We start from the raw sequence: 27,508 nt of genomic DNA on the forward strand, positions 1-27,508 counted from the left end.
CTCTAAGTCATCAACACCAATTGAATCCATGGACGCATCTATGGTATGAACTTCACGAGCCTCAGCATGTAATTTTTTATTTTTTTAGAATATTTTAATAAAATATTCTGAAGTACGGCACACATGTGCTAAATGTCCAATAATTCCACACTTATGGCAAGAATGCATCTTTGATTTTTGTTTTCTACTATAATTAATAGTAGAACGTTTATTCTTTCCATATGGATAAAAATGGTCTTGACTATGACTACCCTGATACTTATAAGCACGTTTCCCATGTTTATATAATTTCTTCTTAGACTTTGAAATATTAAGTTCATGAGATTCTAGAATTGTAGTTTCAATAGGACGAGCTTCCGCATTACGCAAGAGTAGCTCATTTTGCTTCTCCGCAACAAGTAGATAGGATATGAGATCAGAATGACTCTGAAATTTCATGTTCCTGTATTATTGTGCAAGCACAGCAGATGTAGGAGGAAATGTACAGAGAGTTTTTTCAATCATTTCTTCTTCAGAAATGCTTTGTCCACATAATCGTAATTGTGAGATAATACTATACATTTCACTATTGAAAGTATTTAAATTTGAAAAATCCAATATACGTAAATGTGTCCAATTATGACGTGCACATGGAAGAAAAATGGTCTTTTGATGATCAAACCTAGATTTAAGATTCTTCCAAAGTTCTGTAGGATCTTCCATTTCCAAATATTGATGTTGTAATGCGGATACAAGATGACGACGAAGGAGAAGAAGTACTTTCCAACGAATAGCAAGAGATATAGAAATACTTGTTGTAGGAGATTCTTCAAACATAATGGCATCCGAGAGTTGTTCTGCAAATAAATTTACTTTTGCCATTTTTGTCCATAATAGATAATTGTTTCCATTCACAGTCAATGGTGGAAATAAAAGAGCTTGAAAATGTTGGGATGCATTGGTAATAGTTGGAACCATAATAGAAGCAGTTGAAGATGTTGAAGCACTCATTATAAATAAATGTGTAAAGAAAATACAAGATCAAGTAGAAAAGTTGAATAAAACATACCTTAAAATATAAAGTCAAATAAAATAATAAGAAGAAAGAGTTGTAGATTAAGGCAGCAGAACAGCAATAAGATGGCGGCAGCAAGCAGCGGTAGGGCGGCAGGGTGGCAGCGGCGGGCAGCGGCGGGCAGCAGCGGACAACGGCGACGGTGGCAGGCGGCAGCAGCGGATTTGGAGGCAGTTTGGCATCTATTTGGCGTCTGTTTGGCGGCAGTTTGGGGCGTAGCACTGAGCAGAGAGCAAACAGAGGGTGGAGTTGGGCTGGGTCAAGTATTCGGAGCAAGTAAGGCAAAGAGTGGAACAAGTGCTCTAAGCAAGCAGTTAATGTGTGAGGGGCTAGCAAGAAGAACAAGATCATGACCCAGACACTAAGCAAGGGTAGCAACAGGTTTGAAGAGTCAAAGACTAGAGCAAAAAATTGTGATAGTGTGTAGAAGGGAATCGTGCTGATAACCTGTTGAAAATGTTTAAAAAGACACAAGAATAATAATAAATCATACACACACACAAGAGTAGTAGTAAGTCATACTGTTAGGGACATAGTCCTTAGACCTTTCTAGAGACAAGTTTCTAGAACCTTCTAGAAAGAAGTCTCTAGAAACTTCCAAAAGATTCCTTGAATATTCTCTTAGAATATTCTTCAAAGATTCTCTAAAGATTCTTTGAAGATTCCCTAAAGATTTCCTTAGAAGACTCTAGAAGATTCTTAGAATATTCTAGTAGATTCTATGAAGTTACTTGAGAAGCTTCCTAGCTCTTGGGTAGTTGCTCGAGAAGCTTCATAGTTCTTTGGAAGCTTCTTGATGCACTTCCTTAGAACCATAGGCCAGTAGTATATATAGGAGTCGAGGTTGAAGAGTTCTTCACTCTCGACAACACACTTCTTGAAGCTCTAGCTCAATTCTCTTAGCGTTGCTCTTGTACTCATCTGATAATCTAGTTCTTGTTATTTCTTCTTGAACTTCTTGTTTAGATTTCTTGTTTGTATTTTTGGTCCGTGACAGTTTGTCGAGACTACCTTTATCTTAATATCAGAGCTGAATCCTTCTTGTTTGAGAGCGGATTACCCCTCTTCTTGAAGGTATTCTAGCGATTTAGGGGTTGCGGATTACCTTCCTCTAAATTGATATTTTCTCAATCACAATATCAGAGCTTAGTTCTTTGAGGCAGAGAGTGGACTACCCCTTTCCTTGGAGATACTTGAGCGTTCTAAGGGTTGCGGATTACCCTCTCTTGGACTGATATTAATTCCTTCTTTTTGTTTAGCATAGCTAGTAAAAAAGACTGTTAACATCGATTTCAGAGCTTTGCCTTCTTGATAGAGTGCGGATTACCCCTCTTCTCGAAAGCATTGAGGCATTTTTAGAGGTTGCGGATTACCCTCCTCTAAAACTAAAATCGTTTAGTGTTTTTTTTTTTCTTTTCTCCGAGTAGGTTTTAGTGACAGGTAGTGCTACAATTTTCTCCAAGAGACTTAGCAATTTCTTCTTCTCTCAAAATTTTAATCCATCTATTCTCTAAATATGGAAGTAGATCAGGTCATAGACAGTGCATCTCCACAAGTAGACAATAGAGTGGCAACTCTTGCAGATCTTCAAGCTCTTATGAATAGTGTACGAAAAGAGATTACATTTCTTCGCAATCCAAGTAAAGAACCTCAAATTGATCTAGTGACCGAAGAAGCTAGACGCGAAATTCATAGCCTACAACAAGAGATTATTCGACTGAGAGAAGCAAGACATGTGTCACATACGACCCCTATGGATACTTCAAGGATTAGTACAAAAGAACCAAAAGCGAGTATGCTAGACAAGTTTGACGGAACAAGAGCCAACTTCCGAGGTTTTGTGCAACAGTACGGCTTTACTTACGCCTATACCCTTCTCGTTATCCGAATGGATTTACCCAGGTTGCTTTCATAGGTACTCTTCTATCAGGAAATGCTCGCTCTTGGTTTGCTCCACTATTGGAGAAGGATTCTCCAATATTGTACGACCTAGAGGCTTTCATAGAGAGACTTACTGCTGCGTTTGGAGATAGCGATCGAAAAAGAGTGGCTGAAAGAAAGATACAAAATCTGCGACAAGGATCACGTTCTGCTGCAATCTATGCTGTAGAATTTCAACAGCTTACATGTGATCTTGATTGGAATGATAAGGCGTTCATGACACGATTTCGATATGGACTGAGAGATGATGTCAAGAACTTATTGATCACCATGCCTAAGGCGGATACTTTAGAAGAACTTATATCTCAGGCAATTATTTGTGACAACCGCCTCTTTGAATTACGACAAGAAAGACGATCAGGCTAGAGAAATGATGGAGCATTTGCTACATTTTCAAAAGGTCCAGAGAATCATTCCACAGATCCTGAACCCATGCAAATTGATGCGGTACGTTTCAAACCCCTCACAGCTGAGGAAAGGAAGCGACGGTTTGAACAAAACTTGTGTTTATATTGCGGAGAAGCGGGACATAAAGCTGTAGATTGTCGGAAGAAACAGAAGCCTCAAATAACAAGACTCAGGAGTACAAGCATGCAGGAAAACAAGGACGCCCAGCCACAATAGGGACCGTGCGGCTGGACATCTCAACATCCAAAATTAATCAAGGTCCCTTTCTCTCAGCTCAACCTTTAGATTGTTTTATGGTACCTTTACATCTGGGTATTCAAGAACTACAAGTCGATGCTTTATTAGACTCGGGTGCATCCGCTTACTTTATAGATAAAGAGTTTGCCAAGCTTCACAATATTTCTCTTGTAAAGAAACTTAAGCCTGTCCATGTAGAAGTCATAGACGGACAACCATTGTCTTCGGGTAATGTTATCCATGAAACTAAACCATTGAAGGTACGTCTTGAAAACCATGAGAGCAATATTATGTTTAATGTTATCAAGACCCCTTCATGTCCTATCATTTTGGGACTATCTTGGCTTGATAGATATAATCCATTGATAGATTGGAAGTTGCAGAAAGTGACATTTCCAACAAACTCCTTGAAGGTGGAATCTCCCAAGACAATGTCTAGAAACAAATCCTTGTTTATAGGTGCAAGGGCTTTCATGAAGGAAGCCAAGCAAAATACACCTCTTGTCATCTTCGCAACTCCGACTCGAGAAGATGCAACTCCGACTTTGGTTATTCCAAAGCAGTGTGAAGAATTCAAAGATGTCTTTGAAAAGAAGAATGCTGATATGCTGCCAGAGCATCGACCCTATGACTGTGCCATTGAATTGCAAGAAGGAGCACAACCACCTTTTGGACCAATCTACAATTTGTCGCAGTTGGAGTTGACTGAGTTACGGAAGTACATTGACGAGAATCTAGCCAAGAACTTCATCCGTCATTTGAAGTCGCCAGCTGGGGCACCAATCTTATTTGTGAAGAAGAAGGATGGCTCACTACGGATGTGCGTGGACTATCGAGGTCTCAACAAGGTGACAAAAAAGAATCGCTACCCACTGCCTTTGATCTCTGGTCTTCTAGAACAACTTGGGCGTGCAAGGATCTTTACAAAGATTGACCTAAGGGGAGCTTACAACCTTGTGCGAATTAAGGAAGGAGATGAATGGAAGACAGCGTTCCGAACAAGGTATGGCCATTTTGAATACAATGTCATACCATTTGGTCTTACTAATGCTCCAGCGGTCTTTCAACACATGATGAATGACATCTTTCGAGAGCATTTAGACGATTTTATTGTCACCTATCTAGATGATATTTTGATATTTTCTAAGAACGAGGAAGAACATGAGAAGCACGTTCGTCTGGTACTCAAAAAACTTCGGGAGCGAGGTCTCTATGCCAAATTGGAGAAGTGTTTATTTCACCAAACTGAGATGGAGTTTTTGGGATTCATCGCGACTACGGAAGGCTTGAAGATGGATCCAAAGAAGGTGGAAGCAATCATGTCTTGGGAAGTTCCGAAGACGGTTAGGGACGTACAATATTTTCTTGGATTTGCTAACTACTATCGGATCTTCATCAAGAATTATTCTCAAGTTGCTGCCCCCCTCACTCGGTTAACGTGTAAAGACAAGCTCGAATGGGGACCTATCGCAGAAAAAGCATTTCAAGATTTGAAGATGGTATTTACTACAACTCCAATCTTGGTACATCCGGACTTTACAAAGGCCTTTTATTTGGAGACAGATGCTTCGGATTTTGCTTTAGGAGCTGTACTTTCACAGATGGGCGTAGATGAGAAGCTCCATCCAGTTGCGTTCTATTCTCGAAAATTCTCTGCTGCTGAGATCCACGATAAGGAACTCCTTGCTATAGTAGATTCTTTCCAAGAGTGGCGCCACTTTCTCGAAGGAACTACACATCCAGTGACCATATATACGGATCACAAGAATTTGGAGTATTTTATGTTGGCTCGGGTTTTGAATCGGCGTCAAGCTCGGTGGAGTATGTCGCTATCCAGGTTTGACTTTGTTATTACTTATCAGCTTGGGAAGCAACAAGGGTTGTCCGATGCATTATCAAGGAGATCATATCTCGCGCCAAAGGCTGGAGATGCAGCATTTGATCAACAGTGCACGACATTGTTGAAGCCAGAGAAATTTCGGCTCAACGCAGCTATTGTACTAATTGATGCTGACTTCCTCGACCAGGTACGGGCCGCAACCATTGAAGATTCTCTAGCCCTTGATATCAAGCAACATGCTAGTGATGATAAATTCAAGATGGAAGGAGATCTAGTATATTTCGAAGACCGGTTGTATATCCCAAAAGGACCAACATGACTCCGAGTTCTTCAATCTCGTCATGACTTTCCAGCTGCGGGACATTTTGGATTCAATAAGACCTTGGAACTTATTTCTCGCGATTTCTGGTGGCCTCAAATGTGGAAGGATGTGAAAGATTTTCTTGTATCTTGTGACATTTGTTCAAGATCCAAAAACCCTCGACATCGGCCTTATGGACTTCTACAGCCATTGCCTATTCCGCGCCGACCATGGTCTTCGGTTTCCATGGACTTTATTACGGATCTACCACCATCGAATTCATTTGACAGCATTTTTGTTGTCGTAGACCGGCTTACAAAGATGGCGCATTTTGTCCCTTGCAAGAAGACATCGTCAAGCGAAGACACAACAAGACTCTTTCTTGATAATGTGTATCGATATCATGGTCTACCAGATGATATCGTATCGGATCGAGGAACCCAGTTTGTGTCAAAGTTTTGGAAATCTCTTTTTGAAATATTGAAGGTGGATATCAAGCTTTCTTCGGCATTTCATCCTGAAACGGACGGCCAAACAGAACGGGTGAATCAAGTTTTAGAGCAATATTTACGTTGCACCATCAACTATCAACAAGATGATTGGATCGCATATCTACCGCTAGTCGAGTTCGCATATAACAACACCCTTCATGCGTCAACTCAACAAACGCCATTCTTTTCCAATTATGGATACCATCCGAAGCTTGACTTATGGAGTTCGTCAACGATTAACAATCCGGCAGCTGAAGGATTGGTGAAGGAGCTTTCGCAGCTTCAAACTACATTGAAGCTTCAATTGCAAACTGCCCAAGAATCTTACAAGGCGTCCGCGGATAAATTTCGGAATCAGGCACCTAAATTCACGATTGGAGACAAAGTTTGGCTGCTTCGACAAAATATTAAGACCAAGCGGCCATGTGACAAATTGGACTATCGGAGATTGGGACCATTTGTTATCTAGAAGCAGATCAATCCTGTAGCGTATCGTCTGGAGTTACCAGCTACTATGAAGGTACATCCTGTCTTTCATGTTTCTTTATTGGAGCCTTATCGAGAATCGTCATTTCTTGGAAGAGTACAATGTCCACCACCTAGCATAAAAATAGAGAACCACGAAGAATACAAGGTGGAAAAGGTCCTGGATTCGCTGCAAAGACGGGGTAAATTAGAATACTTTGTGCATTGGAGCGGTTACGATATTAATGAACGAACATGGGAGCCGACCGAAAATCTCGCGAATGCACCGCAAAAGGTACAGGAGTTTCATCGACGATATCCTGAGAAATCCAAGCCGGTTCGACGATAGCTTCTTACTGAAGCTTACTCATTCAGAAAATAGAAAAGAGGAGAGAGCACCACCAAAATCCATAGTTGATGTAGTCATTCTCTGCAAGATAGCGTAGAACTTTGTTAGTAGCCCAAGTTTGTTCTTATTGTTTTAGCCTTTGAATATAGATAGCCAAGATACTACACTTGTCATGTCATCTCAAGCAACTAGCTCACGAAGACGACCGCGAGATGAAGAACCGCTTGCACCACGACGACGTCGAAGGATTCCGAGCAACAGATCGCTGGTGATTATATTTGAGGTCGAGCCTGCCTACAATGGTCAGCCAGAAGGAGTGTTTGCAGGACAATTTCACAATGAAGACACGGAGGTTCATGCTTGGTCAGAAGTTGAAGGTGTGGGCTACTACCGTTGGCTTCAAGGACCATTGAATCACTTGCCTCGTGAACAACAATTGGAGTTCATAGCAGAGGTTATACGACAGATCTTCATTTTCTTGCGTTGGTATTGATTGACGATAACATTGCTTCTCGGAGACCTCGAAGCTAAAAGAGGAGGTGATGTTAAGGACATAGTCCTTAGACCTTTCTAGAGACAAGTTTCTAGAACCTTCTAGAAAGAAGTCTCTAGAAACTTCCAAAAGATTCCTTGAATATTCTCTTAGAATATTCTTCAAAGATTCTCTAAAGATTCTTTGAAGATTCCCTAAAGATTCCCTTGGAAGGCTCTAGAAGATTCTTAGAATATTCTAGTAGATTCTATGAAGTTACTTGAGAAGCTTCCTAGCTCTTGGGTAGTTGCTCGAGAAGCTTCATAGTTCTTGGGAAGCTTCTTGATGCGCTTCCTTAGAACCATAGGCCAGTAGTATATATAGGAGTCGAGGCTGAAGAATTCTTCAGTCTCGACAACACACTTCTTGAAGCTCTAGCTCAATTCTCTTGGCGTTGCTCTTGTACTCATCTGATAATCTAGTTCTTGTCATTTCTTCTTGAACTTCTTGTTTAGATTTCTTGTTTGTATTTTTGGTCTGTGACACATACACACAAGAAGGTTTCTAAGGAGAGAGAGCTTCACACACACAAATCTATTGATCTGGTTGTATCTCGTATACAAGAAGAGAAAAGATAAGAGGATGAACAGTACTTCTCTACTAGACTCTAAATATTGTAACTATGGTAATTACTGTAGTCTACAATAAATATTATGGAGAGGGTCGGTTATATTTAATGATCTCAACAGTTAGAACTTAGAACTTATCAGTAAACTCAACTTTTTACGCAATCAATACTTTGAAAATTTGAATGAACTTGAACTTAATGCACGCATGGTGAGCTGTAGTTGTGTCTAGATTTGTAAATTAGAATTTGACTCAAGCTAATATACTAATATTACCCACAGGATACAAATTCTCGTGCAATTGAGAAGATTGGAATTTGTTCTTACAAAATCATGTAAAAACAAGCATGTTTCAAACAAGTATGCTTGTGCTAGGGCCATGTGTGGTTGAGTGGTGGAGTCCGTAAGAATGTATATATCATTAACCACATGTGGATGAAGCGCACAGTCACTCTCAGAAACGAAACAAAAGAGTTAGATTTCAATAGCAGTATCAGAGTGTTCAGTCTGCGTTAACTTCAAGTTTTTATTGTGTGAAGATGCACTTGTCTGATTTTACAGATGTTCATTCTCCTGCAACTGTTCATTGTTCGCTGGGTTGCTCACTCCATACAAATCATTTAAATAAGACGTTTTGCGATGCTACTACTTATACGGAATGAAACAATCTTCATAGAATTGAGTCATAAACGGCAAAACGGTGCAATTCCACTTCTGAAACTTATTGTGATTCTAATCGACGAGATTTCACCTGTAATCTCAGAAAGCTTTTGATTCATTCCTACAACACTGTAGATATGAATATGTCGAGAACTAAAGATAGATTTAGGACTATATGAGATCTCTTAGACAGTTTTTTCACATTTTAAATTCGAAAACGGATGTCAAATTGTGAGAACTTTACAGTCCCACAATCATTGTAGACTGAGACACCTCCGTAAGTAATTAAAACTACAAATTAAAAAAAATCTGAGAATTGTCAGGTCCTCCAAAAAGGAATTACAATTCACCGGCTTTGAGCCGATACTTTCTATACGGTTTTGAAAACTAAAGCGCTCTCAGGTTGGTGACATTTTTCATGCCGCCTTGGCATACATCTAGGCAGATTCAGCCGCATATAGAGCCTTAATTTCCTCAACATCATCGGAGCTTCCCAAGAAAATGGGTGATCTATCATGGATATGTGCTGGGACCAATTCGAGAGCCTACAAAATCAACGAGGCAATTAGCATAATATACGGAAGTCGCGACAGTAGAAATTGATGCTGACCGTAATGCGACAACAGTGTCCTGCACAATAGCTGTTAAGTAGTCATCACAAACAACGGTTCTAATCAAATACTGCCTTTTACACGTGGAATAAACTTTTCGAGAATCATCACAAAGAATTCATCCATTAATGAAATTTAGAAACGCCACTATTAAAAAAAAGATTTGAACACTTACACGCTGCTTGCCAGTAAAGGATTGGCCCCCAGCTTGCTCCACCAAGAAAGACATGGGGAAAACCTCGTACAGAACTCTGAAGCACAACATTTTTACAACATTATCGTCACTGCATCCATGTGGAACAGAACTCACCTAAACCGATAAAATGTCAGACGAACAAGCACCATTGAAATTTGTCAATAGTCAACACTGATCCTTCATGCAGAAGGAACAACAAAGTTGAAGTTTGATTAATACCTGAGCTTTCCTTTGGGGCTTTTCTTGTCACCAGGGTACATAAAGATACCTCCGTAAAGTAGAGTTCTGTGGACGTCTGCTACCATACTGAAGAAGCAAAAATCCACAACACGGTATTCAACCACAAAAGCTTGAGTGTTGTAGAGTGCCTTCTGAAACATCAGACGTTTACTACATAATAGTTTATCTTCACCTGTCCAATCGTTCGCTATGAGCATTTTCATTTAAAGATTGGGTGTTGAATGAATTAGTACCTTCCAATGTATCGCAATGATTTGGGTGATGACCCATCCTTGGGAAACTTGGCGTTCTCCACATACTTCGTTGTGGGCCCGTCCCAGTGTTTGGCATTTCCTTCATTCACAGAGTAAATCTTGCCCTTTTTGGGAATCTGACGAAGCAAATAGAAACGATCAGATTAACAGTTGCAAATGATGGAAGGTCATAAGCCAACTGGACTTTACAAGAACAAATCATCAAAAACCAAGTGTAATTATCATAAAGCAAAAATCACGAATGCATAAATATCACAGAAATACTGCACCGTGAAATCGAAGACTGTCAAATGATCTCATAGATGATCTTGTTTATACAAAAAAACATTTTCTTTTGAACAATCACAACGAAAGAACATTTACATTCATTACAAAATCAACCACATTAAATTTTTTAAAATTACCTTGATATTAGGGTGCGTCAAGATGAATTCTCCGAGGGAGGGATCAAGGGTGAATCCATTAACCCCTGCACCTGTGCTCAGTACCAACTGCAAAAGATAATAACCTCGTCAATGAGACTTCAGATACAACGGGTACTAATCACCACTACAAACAATAGTGAAATCTGATAAGCAACGAATGGACAAAAGACTTGATAAGCTCATGATTAGCTGACGCGGCTAATCGAATTGTTTATTTGACGATTAGTCATCCAAGTTCGGTGATTGCTTAAACATCAAGTGCAATTGCACGTCTTAAGCAATTCAGTCACTTCACAAGGGCAGAGTCCTTACGGTGCATGAACTTCCATACATACAATAGCCAGCAGCAAGCATTGCAGTGCCAGGCTGCAACACATCCTCAACAGTGCCTGATGCTCCTTCCTTGAGCATATAGATTCCAAAAATCTGAGACCCAAGTAATCAATAAATCAGCTTAAAATCAAGGTTTTTCAAAACGTCTTTTTAAAAGGGTATTTCGAACATATTGAACCGTAAATAAGCCAGTATTTAAAATGTTTGTTCAGTTTTCTGGACGATGTGCTTTGTGTGCTTCCGTTAAACAACATGCCTTAAAGAATGCACCACAATAGAATTGACGTGACGAAGTACATATGAATGTCAAAACTACATAATACTAGCACTTAATGCTATAAATGACCAAACCAGAAGAAACAATTAATATTGTGATGAGAATTTTAGTGCGCTTTACCGTTCCAATAGAAACTCCGCAGTCGATGTTGGAAGATCCATCAAGTGGATCGAACACAACGCAGTATCTCCCTCTTTTAGAGGACTCTACAAAAATCGCTTCTTCGTTTTCTTCAGACACAAGAACATTCTGCAAAAACGTGAACAAAATGCAGATCAAATACAGGGACTAACAGAAACATGTAAGGAAATATGAAGATCATTCTAGAGTAAAAAAAGAGGCGAACATTCCATAAAACTGCTAAAATCCCACTAAACAGCTAACTACCCGGTCCACTTCATCCACACTCATAACCCACAACTCACGGATGATCTAACACGAAGTAAAAAGCTTGAAGACTTACTGTGCGTCCACTGCTAACGAGAGCGTTGATGAAGACATGATTCGACAAGACATCGAGCTTTTTCTGCTCCTCGCCCTGCAATTGCACAGAAACATCCAAACCAAACTCGTCTTATTCAGGACCAAGGACACTCACAAGTGACATCTTTCAAAACCAAATATGATAGGGTCTAAATCACTCTGAAACTAGTACCATCAGCTGGAGGTCACGAGAACCTGCATTGTCCGAAACTTGTTTTTGACAAAACTAGTCGAAGCTCTAGGATAAAAACCCAAGCAATGGGAGTGGTGTTCTCCTCGCACTTACTGATAACTCGGAGGAAGGTTATGGATTCACCACAGATCTCCACGTTTAGACCCGCTCACGGTTAAGATACTTCATTCGAAAAAAATCTAACACTGTACATGACTGATTAGAGCAGAAAAAAAATCTATACATTTTGAGCTGAAATTACCTGCACATTGGTTTCTCCTGCCAATCCAATAAGTTTAGCTAATCCAGCCTGTGGAATATCCACCAAACGATTCGTTAGCCCTCAATGAAATAAATGTAACTTGACACAGCCCCAAAGGCATAGAGGTGGAATGCTGATGATAAAAAATCAAATCAAATCAAATCAAATCAAATATAAAATTTCAAAATTCAAGATTTAAGATCAGACCGAAAACGGCTGATTCTCATGGATAGTCCGTCTCTACAATCCGCAGCAGATGTACAGATATACAGTTTTTGTGAAGTCGATCCCATGAAAATTACTAATTACCAGATAGCTGAGTTTGAAGGGATGCATTTGACACAGACGAGGCAGCTGCTACAACTAAAGACACCCATTCACAAATAAAATTGAAAATGCTGATTCACTTATCACTCCTTTATTTCCAGCACAATGTACTCTTCCCGATAGGGACTGGGAACTAGACTAAGAAATCTCAAACTGAATATAGTGTTGCAAAATTGTGCAAGTACGAAGACGATACCTTGCTCACGGAGGAGCACACGAACTTGCAGCCCAGCACGATGTTGTTAAGGAGGATTGTGAGATCGCCACGAGCCTCTGGAAATCTACTCTGCTCATTCAGGACGTGCCGAGTAATGGTCATTAGATCCGTCCTCATAGCATCCGCAGCGTGATCCATGGCTACGAGATCTGCACAGTTCCTTCCACAAAACTAGCTTCACGACTAGAACCTGTACACACAAGGCGAATTACAACAGATCAAATTAGTCGCATGCCAGGGGAAAAAAAAAAAAAAAAAAAAAAAAAAAAAAACTCACAAAAAATAGAAGAAAAACTAAAAGATCAAACTGATCATTCTTGTCACTTCATTCTACTTGCAACAACAGGAAAAGTAACTTTATTCCAAACACTCTAAATAAATAACTAACTATCCAGAGCGAGAAAAAAAGATTAAAACATTACATATACCACTAAATTATCACTACAAGTCCACGCGAAGCTCACGCGAAGCTCAAAATGCTCCGCAAACGAGGTTTAACACCGTTAGTACGTCCCAAAAGAGCACACAATCACAGAAAACTAAAATAATTGGCACATTTGTGCAAGTTCGAATGTCTCCAGCGAACCGCTGACACTTCCTCAATTCTCCTCCAAAATCAGCGACGCTAGCGGCATGAAGAACACAGCATACGATCGCTTGTAAAGAATTCAGAAACGCACCAAAAGGAGAAGGAGCCCACTTACCTCGAGAGGAATGCTTGACGCAAAAGACGACGCTCAACTTTTACAAAAGCGAGGAGCTCCTGATTAGAAACCAACTCTGTCTCGCAGGAAGTCGCTTTGAGAGAACGAAGGAGGCGACTGCCGAGCCTCGAGGTTCTGCACAATGTGTGGGTTCGGCCTCCGGCTCGGTGTAGACGTGGTGGCAGCCTCGGAACCGGGGTGGTGGGTCCCCGTGTGCCGTCTTTGCAGATAAGGTAAAAGATGGGGGGTCGGGTTGGGATGGGATGAGTTCCGAGTTCGACCCCCACCATTGAAACCTTCTGTGGTCTGGGATTGAGAGATATTATGCACTTTGCGATTGAACGAATATAAAGGCATTATGCTTTCCACTCGCTGGCCACCATTGGCCCACAGTGCTTGTGGTGAGCATTCCCACAAAAATGAAATCTATCACTTGGTTACTGAGCCTTAACTCTCTCTCCATGTGCTTAGTGCTTTCTACTGAGTAACTTGAAAATGCCCCAAAAATTGTATAAATTAAAAGAGTAAGGTGATGTGTGATACAAGGCTTGTGACTCATTCCCTTGTCACACACATGGACCACGGTGTCGTGCTTACCTCATTTTTTCCTATTCTGGTGTTCCCCTGAGTGGGTGATGCTTATCTCACATGTAAGCAGGGGATTCTCGAAATGGGTAGTACGTTCCCCATCCCCATTTGGGAACCTGAATGGGGGGAACTAACCAGTGGTGGACTATGAAGGTCAAGGAAGTGAAGTGAAGTTCATGTTCTCTGAATGATCCGAGCTGGCTTTTAAGAACAGTGTTCGTATTTAGCCACGTGGATTAACAGATGGCGTTCGCCACCGTGAGGGCGGTTTCTGGTCATTAACTTGCCGCCATGAGTTTCGGGCCACCCCAATTTCCCACCGGCGGTTTCCACTCCGTTGCATGGCCGCACACGATCAGCCTCTTGGTAGAGATTTTGCGTCAGGGGTCCAAGTAACCCATCACCTCTGAAGTCTATCAGGTGTGAGTTAGCTCCGTCCCAAGTGTGCACCATTCCAGAGCATTCGAAGGGCAGTAAGATCCGGGAACAGCAGCCAGAACTCTCGCTCTTGTTCAGTTTGTTGCACTGCAAGCATTAGATCCATCCTTACAAGGAAAACGCTCGCATGGGTAAATGTGAATTGTTTACAACTCAGATTTGAGCAGACCTTGTGATGAGAACAGAAGACGGTTGAGTCCTCGTGTTTGACAATTTCTAATTCACAATCAGACAATGTTTGTACACAAGGTGCACTACTGAGCCAACCACTGGCAGACTAGTCGAGCAGACATTATTTGTATCCACAATTTTGGATGACTGTTGGGGCTTGACGTCGTTGTTGTTGTCGTTGTTGTTCAGTTCACAGCAGAGCACACTCTCCGAATTTCTCCTTCGGTGCCCAGCTTCACCCCAAAGCGGCCCATTTTGAGCATGGCTGCAGCGAACCGCTCGAAAAAAACAGTTCGGTTTTGGGCATACTCCTTCACGTACCGTCCTGTTTTCGCGTTGACGAGCAGGGACGAATCCGATGTCAAAATGCCTCGATCTTGCAACACCGCCGTGTAGTAGTGCTCGTCGAACTGGTCGGGGGTGATGGGCTCCGTCGGGATGCGTGATGTGCCGTCCACGGGTTGGGGACACATTGTGCGCAGCTTGGTAGCGTAGGTGTCAGAGAGTAGAGGATCGTACCCCGTTGTGCTGTTGAACCCAAAGAATCGTCTTGCCACTTGCGCACAATGCACTCTTCCAAAAGTGTGCGCCCCAGACAATGTGGCCATGTCGCGGGGAGTCAAGCCCAGCGCAGCGAACTGCGTGATGAGAGACTCGGCAGTGGATTGCGAAGACGGTAGCTGACTTCCTGCTTGATCAGCTCTGGAAATGCGGCCGTCTCTTCGCCCAAGCTCTACATGCCATGTTGGCCCTCCTGCCTGTTCAAATCGATGAGTAAACGAATCAGAATTCCATTCATTATCGTCCCTGCAGCGTATAATCAATCTCTGTGACATAGATGTTCATGAACGTAGCAAATCGTGAAGAAAACGATTATCAAGGATCTGTAGCAAAAATTACCAGCACAACTGCATCACGGCTTGCGAGAGCAATAATGTCGGCACAGGACACAATGCCGGGGCACATGACCTCAACCTGGCTCTTGATGTCATCGACGATATGGTATCCTCTCACGGTCTGGTTCGGTATTGCATCGCGCTCTGCGGTGTTGTTAGGAGTTGAATCGATCAACACTGACGCATCGCATCCCTGTGAATTAAGATCATTGCCACTGCATCATTGAATGAATACTTACGCATCCGTTAAATTGAACTTGATTCAGATCCGCACTGCAAAAACTGATAGTTATGAAGAGAATTATTTGCCTTAAGTTCTGGTTTCTCGAGCTCCTTTCTGCCACTTACCCAGTGTACTAAAGCGAGCTCATAATGAATGAAGGGTACCAGGCGAATAGTTAGTTCACGAGATCAAGGTTGGAATGGCAGCTCACATTGACAGCACAATCGTGGAAGAACATGCGAAGCAGAGGAGCACCAGAAGCGATGTTTTGTTGCAAGTGCCTAGCCATAGTGGACGACACTACATGCTCCAATCTCGGACAACTATGGCTATAGAATAATCTGTTCAGCTTAGGTCTCGTACTTGCGTTGACAGCGCGACCTTCAGCATTAGAACTAACCGCGACCCAGCATAAAACCCAACAGCAGAAAAATGCAGCTTCCCATTTGAATCCTTCCCCGATCTGAAAATGCGCCATCGCAAGGAAGAAACCAAAGTTGTCGTAACTTAGCGATCGATCAACTATTTCGAAAAACAGATCCAATGTCAATGTTGTGGACCTCGATCACAATCCACTTCAGTTTTACTGTTCTGACTAATTCTGAGCAGTCTCGACCGATTGCGAACCAAAAACCAGGACAACTCTCCTCATCTTCAAGAAAAAATCCACTCAACCTGCACAGTGCTTTGGCCACAACACTGAAAAGACTTGAAATCAACAACCATAGCCGCAGCACTTGATGTGTGCAATCAATGACCATCACGCGCTAGAGCGAAACCGTAACAATGCAGCCACATCGTCCGCACCCTCCTACTTAATGTAATTTTAAACACATGAGAGATCAGCTGCACAGTTTCCATTCTCAACTCCCTCCTGGACTGTCGTGTCCCAGCATGTTTGGAGGTAACATGAAAAGATGCGACTTGCACCCAGTTTTGCTACCTGGGGCTTTTCCAGGAACTCAATGATCAATGACACCAGATGGGCAGCAAGCAACATTCGGCGAATGTGAACAGCACGTGGAGAAGGCGAATAATTTAGTACTCTGCTGCAGATGACTGATAATCACCTTCAGCTTGGCGGTGACTGCAGTAACGAAACCAGCCAGCTTGGAATTAACATCGGGTGTGGTGTGTCGGAGGTTGAACACCACGGAGCAAGGCAGTGCAATTGCAAAAGACTCTGCAGAAGGAGCCAAAGCTGGACCCAGCTGGACGACAGGGACAGGAGGACCGTGGCCATCACCATCGCTGCAAAGACGCACTGTTACTTAAGCACAATACCACTTAATTGTTAAGCTTACAATGCTCATCTCCAGGAAAACACTTGTGGAAGCGTCTTCTGTCCCCGCCGCCAGCCCTTCCTCTTGTTTCACGTCATTCTCTCTCCTCGCTCCCATAATATGGAGCTCGGTAGTATCTCAGATATCTTGCCATGTTCAGGTACCGGCTCTAAAGCAAAGTATGCCATGGAAGCGGCTTGAGAGGAACACTCGCTGCGAACCGTGTTCTTGTCAAGGCTCTCACACGAAGCCAACTTGAAATCGGCTTTTAAACTCAGCTTCAGCAGCAACTCAGACGCAATCGGCTCGTCGTAAAAGCAAATCCTGATCAGAATCTCGTTTGACGTGCACCATCTCAACGTCCGTCAACCATGCTGCTCCTGTTTATCGCAATCCATACGCATCAGGAGAGTTGGGTAAGGGCGAGATCATTACCGCAGAGCTGGGTTTGCAGAATTCGACTAACCTCGGTACGGGAGATCAGTAATGACAGCGCAGTGGAGGGGGATTTCGTCCCAAGTCGTCTCCATTACATCGTCATCGTCATCGTCATCTCTGGCGCCCTTCACGACACTGCATGGGACTCCGCCCACCGTCCTTCTACCTTTACATTCATCCTGCACGGGACGTGAGCAATGCAGGCGCCTCGTAGCGATGAAATCTGCATTCAGTGCGAGTGGGACGTCGCTGGAAAGAAACTCCTCGTTCTGTTAGATCTGTCGCTCTCGCCACTACCACTACCTCCCATGAAGCTGGCCTCGCAACAATGACACGGTCTTGGGACTCCCTTCCTCACTAACGTCTCGGAACGTGACGATCGAAGCCCACTCTCGTCCGCCACGCAAGCCCTCAGCCTCGTCTCAAAGTCCCCCTCCCTCCTCTAACATTTTGCATTCAAGAGTATTTCATGTGCATTCCCACCCTAAAACTTAGTAACTCACAGGCATTTAGGTTGCAAGCGATGTGTGTAATGTTCTTGGAATACACTTTTCACAATACTACTCATACTTGAAATCTATTATGTAAAACAACTCAAGGGGATAAATCAAAGGGATAATTCAGAATAGACAAAAAGCATCTCTAATTGGCTGCACATCTCATTGTTTTCATCAAAAGTGAAGCAATAACTCAACTTTTGAGATCAAATCTGTATGATGTTGCTACAGATTGCCAAGAATAGCATTGCAAGATCATTGTGCATGGAGCTTGGAAGCTCTCAACGAATAAATAAACTAATAAATATTAACCATTGGCCAATTGTATTATGGCCAAAAACCTAAGTTTCTATCAGTGTAGTGCAATATGTGAAGGACAAAGTTTAGTTCTGTACATAGTGTGTTGAGCAGATTTCACACCAACTAGATTTTTAATTACATTTCATTGTAAGAAAGCATAAATCAAAGGTAACGATCTTCGGATCATTGAAATTGTCGATTTAGTTAAGAACAAAACTACATGGTTTATTCTTATTGAAGGTTTTATTATTGATTTTTTTACTATTTGTTCTGCAACACCAGTAAAATATTATTCAATCACGTGATATTTAATTTAACAATTGAAAAAATACTGATTCATGTTTACATGTGTATATTGTATTACTGATTCATGTAAACCATGTTCCAAATGAATGGTACAAAGAAAATTAAAACAAATGCGTGTTTTTTTAATAAAGTGTTGACACGAGATATATAATTTTGAATTGTTTAAATTTTAAAGAATGAAAAGACAACTAACAATCATTGATAATAATTACAGCTTTAGTAATTTATATTTTTCAAAAATGATTTGCATAATGCACAATTCATTAAAAGAGCCATGTAAAACGATTGAGTGCATAAAAATTAATTTATTTATTTTATAGTTCATTCTTAGGAAAGCTGTTACCTGTTTGTTTGGTTTTGTGTTTTTTTCTATTTTTCTCGTGTCTTTGTGTCGCAAACACATAAATATAAGTTGATTAAAAATGTACTGTGTTCAATCTTTCAGGTGTTCTTATTATGATCATTTTTTATATTTACATTCTTATGTTGTATTTAATCATGCGGTTGTCTTATTGTAAAAAATATCTGAGACATGTAATTACATAATAGTTGGAATGTATGCATCATGCACACAATCTTGATTATCTGGTATTTCATACTTATTTTAAATAATGAAGAAAAATGAATTGGAGAATAGTTTTTGTACAAATCAAAAGATTGATTTGATTGTAAGTTTACAAAATTTGAGTAATAAAATAATATTTTTTTATGAAACAATTTTCCTATGATACTTCATATATATATATATATATATATTCATACATACACACACATATAGAGTTACATAATTATCACTAATATAATGAATTTGGTGTATGTTTTAGTATGATACAGGTTTTCTCGTTGCATTATTTATAAATTTTACATTTTAAAACTTTCTGCTCCGTCTATACTTTCTATTAAAAATTGACAATCTCTGGTAAGGCATGTGACCTTACGTTACAAACACAATTATAAAAGTTACTCAAATGTAAATTTAACTATTCATAAAAGCCAAATGCACTCTAAGTTAAAAAAGAAGAAGAAGAAGTAGAAGCAATGGGATGAATGATTATCACAAGAAATCAATTTGTTAATTTTTAATAAATAAATTATATATATATATATATATATATTATTGCATGGCAATAAATAAGAGAATAGTAAAGGAGTTCGGACACCGAGGCTAGGAGGTTCGGAGAGGTTTTAGGGTTGGGAAATGCCCGAACGGGAGCCAGGAGGCAGGAACTGAATCTCACGGAACCACTCTAAGGTTTTCCCTTTTGCTCTCGCGCTCTGTGTTGCGTCGCTGCTCCCCCTCTGCCCTTCATCGCTGCGCATTGCTGGTGTTGTTGTTGTCGTTCTTTTCGCAACTTCAATTCCAGGTTCTCAGCCATGGTGCGCATCAGCGTCCTCAACGATGCCCTAAAGAACATGTTCAACGCTGAGAAGCGCGGCAAGAGGCAGGTGCTCATCCGCCCTTCCTCCAAGGTTGTCATTAAGTTCCTCTCCGTCATGCAGAAGCACGGTGAGAACGTCTTTCCACTTAAAAAAACTCTCGTATCGCGCTGTGGTTTCCTTTCTGTATTTCTCCACATTTCTGTTACGATATCGATGAGATGTAATGAATTAGGAACTGATGTTCAAACACTGGACGATTCGAGTCTAAGGACTGTGAGTTATTTTCTACATCAGGCAATGGAAAATAACTCATGACTGATAGTATCGTAACAGGCTTTTTGTTGTGTTGAATTTGCGGGTGCTTCTAGTATGAGTTAGATCTTTGAGAAGAAGCACGTATGTCTGGGGTTTTGATATGAACTAGTGACAGCGACTTACGGGAGTTTTAACGTTATGGTTCGTAGGGCCAACTGAGTGAATATGTTAATCACGTCAGTTTGCTTTTTTTGACCTTGGTGGTCGTAGTGATTTCTACTGTACTTCAATTTTCATTGAATCCTAATTTTCGTCGAAGTGTGTGTTAATTGATTATTATTACAGTAGAGGAGGGTGTGACACATGCCTTTTATGTTGGAACGAATTGTTTCTTTAAATGTAAAAGAATCCTGCGGATTTACACTAACATGCACTTTTCTGTATGTCATCCCTCGCAGGATATATTGGAGAGTTTGAACTGGTTGATGACCACAGAGCGGGGAAAATCGTGGTGGAGCTGAACGGTAGATTGAACAAGTGCGGTGTTATCAGTCCCCGGTACAATGTCGGGGTTGGTGAACTCGAAGCCTGGACTGCCCGACTTCTTCCATCTCGTCAGGTATGTGTACCTCAATTTCCTGTCGTGGGTGAATCTAGTGTTTTTCTGAAACACCATCTGCTCAAATGTTGGGTTTGGTCGATCAGATTCCTCGTCACTTTCATTCGCAACGATCAAGCGTTAATCCTCCTCAAGAGGATTTCATGTTACCGCTGCTTTTAGGTATGAACCTGAAATCTGATTGTTGAGTTTTTCATCTTTTTTGCAGTTTGGATACATTGTTTTGACCACCTCAGCTGGCATCATGGACCACGACGAGGCTAGAAGGAAGAATGTTGGAGGAAAGGTCCTTGGTTTCTTTTACTGAGGACCTGATTTTGATAAACCCAGAATCTCTACCTGTGCATAGGTTTGAAAGAGGGTTGCATGCAGTTAGTCATGGCAAATCTGTCAAAGATGTGGCGTCAGAGTCGGAACAAAACATAATACGAAAACGTATCGTTTCACAAATTTTGGCATCATCTTCTCTACGTTCATCGTTAAACCCTTCCTTTTTTCGGAATCAGTTGCTGCTGTGTTTTATTTAGAGGAAAGTTTTCTTATTTCAGTAACGACTGTGAATTATGGATCCTTATCGTGGGGGGGGGGGTGCCGAATTAGAGTCGTTTATGGAGTTGTTTACGAATCAGATTTATCATTGCGTGTTACCTTCGCATTCTTATCTGATGTTTGAAAGAGCTTACCTACCTGTCTGTGTTTTAAGTTTTTCCGAACAGTGCATTTGTGGAGTCGTGTGAACTCAACTTCACACAACTAGATTCGTCCACACCTGCCAAATTTCACTGGCGAGCACAGGTCCGTTATGACCTGGTAGCTTTTTTGTAAAGTTTTAATGTTGTTGCGTCTGCCTATGTCATTTTTCCATCCTATTGTTTCCTGTTCAGAAGGGTAATGGAAGCTAGCAGTTCTAGGACAATTTTTGTTCTGGAGGAATCAATTTGCTTCTCGGCTATCGGACTCTCAATCTTATTTTTGTTAGCTTAGAAACGACGAGTAGCAGAATGATGAGACATTTTTTTACATCCCTTCACATCTTCAATGTGAAAATATTTTGGAAAGAATCAGCAAATGTAAAGTTCGTGGAAGATTACGCGTTGTCTGATATGTAGTTGAGTTAATCATTCGATGGGTGGTGTGATGTTCGTGAAATCTATGGGTTGTTCAGTTTGTAGTGCAGCGAATTGTTGTGTTAGTGACGGGGAACTAAAATTTTTTAATTTATCTGGGTCTCCTCTATCTTCGTGCCATGTTTCTAGACCAGCGCTAGATGATAGTTGAATGTCTGGTGAGCTTCAGACTGGAATTGCTTAGGCATCCACAGAGTAGTTGTGACCAAAGAATCGTGAAAAGATGTTAAAAATATTATCCTATTGCGCCTTCCACTGAAAGGAAACCGAACGAAACTCTCATTTTATGGCTCTGCTATGACCTAGCCTAATCTAGTACCCACTAGTAGCGTCACTTGCCATGTGGAGTAAATATATTTCCCGCTGGTTACCGTCTTTTTCTTCTGAGGTTGCTTCCTGTATTAAATGGCCTATGCTTACGAATGTTTTTGGAGTTGCGACCAGGACTAAAAGAATGGCTTTCTGGGAATGAGAGGGCAGGACATCACATTTGACATGGCAGACCAAATGTGTGGAGTTATAGCTAGTGAGCTTACACACCTTGCCATGTCACCCTGGGGTGTCTTCCTTATCTGGCAGGCAACCTCTACACATGTGGTAGGGTGGCTCCCAACCTGCCATACAGGCACTGTGGTGTAACTTAAACAGCAAGTTTTCTACCATGATGTGGAACAACCTATGGATGTCACGAACATCACACCACCCATGGAATGATCAACTGATTTCTTCTACAAAACTGGTCCAAAAGTGATCAGCATAGGTGACACATAATGCTGTGTTTACTAGTTCTAAACTAGTACTCACTGGCAGCTGAGAACTGAGCAAGGCAAGCACCCCATGTTGCATACACTCATGGGCATGAGAACCCACCCTTCCAAGGTGCATAGGCAACACATGGAACAAAAGACAGCATCCTGCAAAAGAGGAAAAAAGTGCTGTGGATGATAATTAATCAGTGTCACTTTTTCCTCTTTAACGATTATTCACTCTTAATATTTTATCATTGTGATTCTTTTCCCTGTGTGTAGAAATAATCATGTGACCCCATTTGCGAAATTGTAGTGAACATCAACCCATGCAGAGTCTTTTTGGGTCACAAACTCGGCCATTGATTGCGTCCCACCCACTTCCTTAAAACATGGGTAGAATAGATTACTCAGCAACTATTCTTAAAAACCTCCCTTGCTTTGAATGCCCGAGTGCACAACCGTGGTCCGCCTTTGGTTGTAGGGTGTGGCCGTGATTCCTTGCCAGCCACCTCAGCATGACTTGGCTCCACGTAAGCACCTCTTCGACACAATACAATCCTAGCTAGCAGTCTGCGCGGTACTTATTTCTTTATTACTGGAGAGCTTGCAAAACTGCCATTCAAACCTGGCATTTGCGGTGGGAGAATGATGCAGTGGCAGACGGCACATGGACTGAGAAGAGGAGGAGCGCGGCCACAGAAACCGACCCTGTAACCGACCGTCCTACGCTCCCACTCACGCATGTCGTTTTCAAGTGGGTATTTTAGTCCCTTTTATTTTCCAATCATGAACCGCGTATTATTAGGGGGCTGTCCACTGGCTGCTGTTTAATAAACCACAACCCACCAAAAATTGGGGTCGAGGCTGGAAATTGAATGGGCACCAAATAAGTGGACACCATTGGCCCGAGAGGTAAGCAGGGCTTGATATTTTTTTTCAAGGTAGATCCAGACGGCAAATGGGTGATGTGCAAAGCGCCACCTTTAACAATGTGTTTTTGTTCCCCCCCCTCCCCCCACTTCCTATTTCTCTATTTTGTTGGTTGCATTGTTTTATTTGGAGTTATTTTCTTCTTTTCAAAATATATTATTATTATTATTAACCGTCCTCGGCGTCTGAGACCGCCAGCCAAGCGTGCGAACGTCTTCCGGTCGCCGCTTTTACCAACTCTGGCTCTTCACATGGATGAAGAACCAGGACCCCATCATATAACTTTCATTCATTTGTCAGGCACGGCCGCTCTGTCGTACCCTCGCCACCACTTGACAGCCCCCACCTTTCCCGACTCTGTCCCAGTCATCTACCGGTTAGACCTGCAGGCACTCCCTCCGCTGGACGCCGTCCATATCGGGCTCCAGCCTCCACCCTCCTCGGGTTCCACCGTTCTTGACGACCACCCGCGTTCGGATTTCGAATGAACGCTTGGATGGATGAATTTATGGCTGAATGTATGTTGGGTGTGCTTGAGGACAAACGTTCATTGTTCTGCGGCAATAATTTCGAGATTCTTCAACTTGGGTTATTAAGTTCGACATGGAGCTTTATTTTAGTTTTTTAATTTTTTAAATAAAATTTATTTTATTTATTTTTCTTTCGAAATACCCTCTATGGTTATTATTTCATGAGCGAATCTTGGTGCGTTGTTTTGGTAGTAGTAGTCACGAAGTATAAAATAGGTATTTAAAATGAAATAAGACTTGACCAGATAGCCATTACAGTTTATATAACCATACAGTTGTAATTGTATATCTAGAAATAAAATAAATAAAATGTAGCTTAAATTAAACAGAAGTTTGTTGATCGATGTTCATCCATATTAAGCAGCGATGGTTGGCAATATGATTGTTGTACAACTAAGCATCAATGATAAATAGAAAACTTTGTTCAAATTGGTAATCCTTTCTTGTGCTTATTTGTGTGAGCAAACTTTGAATATTTCTTAGATCATACCAAATCTTAGTTTGTATTTCTTAGTATTTTCGCTTTGGTTATTGACAATAGTTGTCACTTAAATCCATCAATAAAAATTTTAAATTTTAAATTCAGAACTTCATATCAGATGCACTCATTTGATCAATTTGATTACGGTGACACTCGAAAGGATAATCTTGTTGATTGTATAAAACAATGACAAGTATGTACAAGTATATCTTGGTTACAATAAATCATTTTATGAAAAAATAAATTAATTAACATGGTTATATATACAGCCATTTAGTGATTTATTATTAGTATTATTATTTTACAAATGGCGTTCTTTTCGTATAACATATTATGATAAACAAAACGCAAACTTTGAATAAGAAACTTGATATATAATAGACCATATTATAGTTGTAGTTTGATGTTAATTTTGTTTCTGGTAGATTCTGATCTAGATAAAGTGAGAAATTTCAGTCGTTTAGAAAAATTGACAAAAGTACTCAGGCATTTTTTGTGGCCTTATCGAAAGTTTAACAATAATTTTACAGTAAAGCCATTTCACACAATAATAAAATGAATAAAATGAAAATTTGTGATAAAGAAATATATATATATATATATATATAATATATATATATATATAATATATATAATAAATAACATTATTATAAAATCTCAGAAAATCACATGACAAATTATGCACTTCTTCAATAAAAAGTTTTCTGCAACATTTTATGATTGTCTAAAGCATATTGTCACATTTGCAAACTAAGATTTGGTATGATCATGCCAACACCAAATTGTGCACATGCAAAGTAAAACAAAAGTCCAACTATTCATTCACCCTTTCCATGTGTTTATAAACATTTATTTACACAAATTTAATGCACACTCAACACCTTTTACATAAACAAAACAGAAAACACCAAAAAAAAAAAAAAAAAAAAAAAAAAAAGGCATGTGAATCACAACATGAAATGGAAAAAGAATGCAAAACTAGTGTAAAAGGACCTTTCAAGCAAGAGTAAGATAAATGAACTAGCAAGAGTGGGGAATGGGGCGCAAAAGTGATGTGGGTTTATAGTATGATTGCCCAAACAAATGAGGGTGGGGGTAAGAGTCATGCAATGGGTGTATGTGTATGTGATCCGAGATGCAAAGGCTTACGCTCAAAGGTGTTGAATCCCTCCTTCACAAGGCTCGTCCATTGTCCCAAATGGGTGGCCGCCACCACCACCACCAAGTCAGTCAAGCAGCAATTGAAAGAGTGAGAAAGAGAGTGAGACACACACACACACAGTGCAATAGATGAAGAGTGAGAGTTCATTGGGGGGCGCACATTTTACAAGTATCACAGCACTTTGTGATTGGTTTTGAGTGTCCAAAAGAATGGAAAAGTGTAGAGAAAAAGGAAGGGAAGAAAGCCCTTGTATTAGGGTTAGGGTAGACTAGGGTCTTAGACCCAACACAAAGTGAGAAAACATTCATCTTCTGAAAAGAGAGTGAAAAGGAGGAGGAGGAGGTGGTGGTGGTGTGTGGTTAACATGAGTCAATGATTCCAGTGCGTTCCTTTGCAAAGCACCTCATTTCTTTCCCTTGGAACTTGGCCACACATGAGCTTCATGGTGGACATTCTTCCTGTCTTTTATTTGTTTATGTATTTAGTTCATTTGTCTGTCTGTTGTCTTTCTTCCTCTCTTTCAAAGATGGCAGTGTCGTGCATGCCGTACCTGAATCAAGCTATTCCTCTGGCTTATGATAAGTGAGCTTTTTGGCATCTCCCTAGGGCAATGGAAACACAAAAGCCGTCATAATAGGACCCTGGGCCTGAAGGGTCTGGGAAGAAGAAGAGGCAGGAAGAAGACAAGGAGCCCAGATGTGGGGCCAGGCTTGAGATATAGCTTGTGGGTCCACACAAAAAAAACAGAATAGAAAACCATGGCATATATTGTCCTAATAAGTCCAAGCTCTTATGAAGTATACACTTGAAATTTATTATATGTATAATTTGGATGCACACATTCCTGTTTTTTTCCACACAGCATATGAAGATGAATCTTCTTGTTCTACTTCTTCTACTCCCAATGCAAGTCAACAAATGCATTCGAGAATATGCATGCAGTTGGCTTCCTACCCAACATGGGATGTTTTGAAGAGCATTTTTCATAGCTTTGTCTGATGAACCTCCTCTTCCTCCTTTTTCCTGGAAATGTGTCCTAAACTGGCATCCACTGACATATGCTTGTATGAAAAAGCATGTGACTCAGTTGTAAGAAAATACTATACTACAGTACAATAAGGTACCATACAATACAATACAATACTCATTGGACAGAGTCGAGCAAGACTGACAGAGGCATTGATCTTTCTGTTCCACTTCTTCCTCACCCTTGGATCCTTTTTTTCCTTTCTTTATTCAAATTCTAAAACTAGTGATACTTGTGCGGCTTTTTTATACAGTGGAATCTGAACCCAGACCAGGTCACAGAAAGGTGAAACACAGAATAGTTTTGTTGTATTGGGGGAGGAGAGGAGAGTTGCAGTAATCCATGGCTTCTGTCTGAGACTAATACCAAAACCAGGACTCAGACATAGAACTTGGGGGAATCTGGTCTGCCAGAATTTGTATCACAACATTCCACTATTCCCCAATTCTTTCTATTTACCCAAAATGATTTCACTGATTCCCTCCACTTCTGGCAACCAGTGCAAAACAGAGAACAAAACAAAGAAAACAAGTATTAAAATAGCATCAAGTTTTTGACATATATTCTGCAGTGGGTGGTTCAAAGTAACCCATGTTTGACCTCTAATTCTTGAGCTTCTACCTCTTCTCAAGCATGCACAGCTTTGCAACATTGTGCACACTGTAGTTTGGTGGCTTTCTTTTTATCCATTCAGTGTCGGTACATGTTCTTCTACCCCTTCTTCATCAGCCACTCTACATCCTGACCACATGGGTGAATAATT

At 40.8% G+C, this 27,508-nt stretch overlaps 3 protein-coding genes across 5 annotated transcripts; 1 reads left to right on the forward strand and 2 right to left on the reverse strand.

The window, feature by feature from the left end:
* Window positions 1-8,988: 8,988 nt before the first annotated feature.
* Window positions 8,989-13,404, reverse strand: LOC112279272 (fructose-1,6-bisphosphatase, cytosolic). Of its 3 annotated transcripts, none has more exons than XM_024513537.3 (11): window positions 13,346-13,404; window positions 12,621-12,831; window positions 12,098-12,145; window positions 11,644-11,718; window positions 11,301-11,429; window positions 10,883-10,996; window positions 10,550-10,636; window positions 10,125-10,261; window positions 9,871-9,957; window positions 9,631-9,706; window positions 8,989-9,389 (listed from the first exon to the last, which is right to left on the reverse strand). In XM_024513537.3, exons 2-11 carry the CDS (start codon window positions 12,777-12,779, stop codon window positions 9,282-9,284), a joined length of 1,020 nt encoding a protein of 339 aa, XP_024369305.1. In that variant the 5' UTR covers window positions 12,780-12,831; window positions 13,346-13,404; the 3' UTR covers window positions 8,989-9,281. The 3 variants fall into 3 exon arrangements, with proteins under 3 accessions (XP_024369305.1, XP_024369306.1, XP_090104619.1); XM_024513538.3 differs by having other exon boundaries at window positions 13,070-13,404; XM_090248493.1 differs by having other exon boundaries at window positions 13,064-13,404.
* A 1,137-nt stretch (window positions 13,405-14,541) lies between these two features.
* Window positions 14,542-15,771, reverse strand: LOC112280638 (peroxidase 5). The gene is made up of 2 exons (XM_024516330.3): window positions 15,443-15,771; window positions 14,542-15,300 (listed from the first exon to the last, which is right to left on the reverse strand). Exons 1-2 carry the CDS (start codon window positions 15,506-15,508, stop codon window positions 14,728-14,730), a joined length of 639 nt encoding a protein of 212 aa, XP_024372098.2. The 5' UTR covers window positions 15,509-15,771; the 3' UTR covers window positions 14,542-14,727.
* A 3,984-nt stretch (window positions 15,772-19,755) lies between these two features.
* Window positions 19,756-21,189, forward strand: LOC112279359 (small ribosomal subunit protein uS8). Its single transcript, XM_024513731.3, has 3 exons — window positions 19,756-19,992; window positions 20,579-20,739; window positions 20,948-21,189. The coding sequence occupies exons 1-3, from the start codon at window positions 19,860-19,862 to the stop codon at window positions 21,044-21,046; spliced, it is 393 nt and encodes a 130-aa protein (XP_024369499.1). The 5' UTR covers window positions 19,756-19,859; the 3' UTR covers window positions 21,047-21,189.
* Window positions 21,190-27,508: the final 6,319 nt, after the last annotated feature.

Source organism: Physcomitrium patens, chromosome 3 (genome assembly GCF_059467195.1).
Source record: "Physcomitrium patens ecotype Gransden chromosome 3, ASM5946719v1, whole genome shotgun sequence".
NCBI classification, from domain to species: Eukaryota; Viridiplantae; Streptophyta; class Bryopsida; order Funariales; family Funariaceae; genus Physcomitrium; species Physcomitrium patens.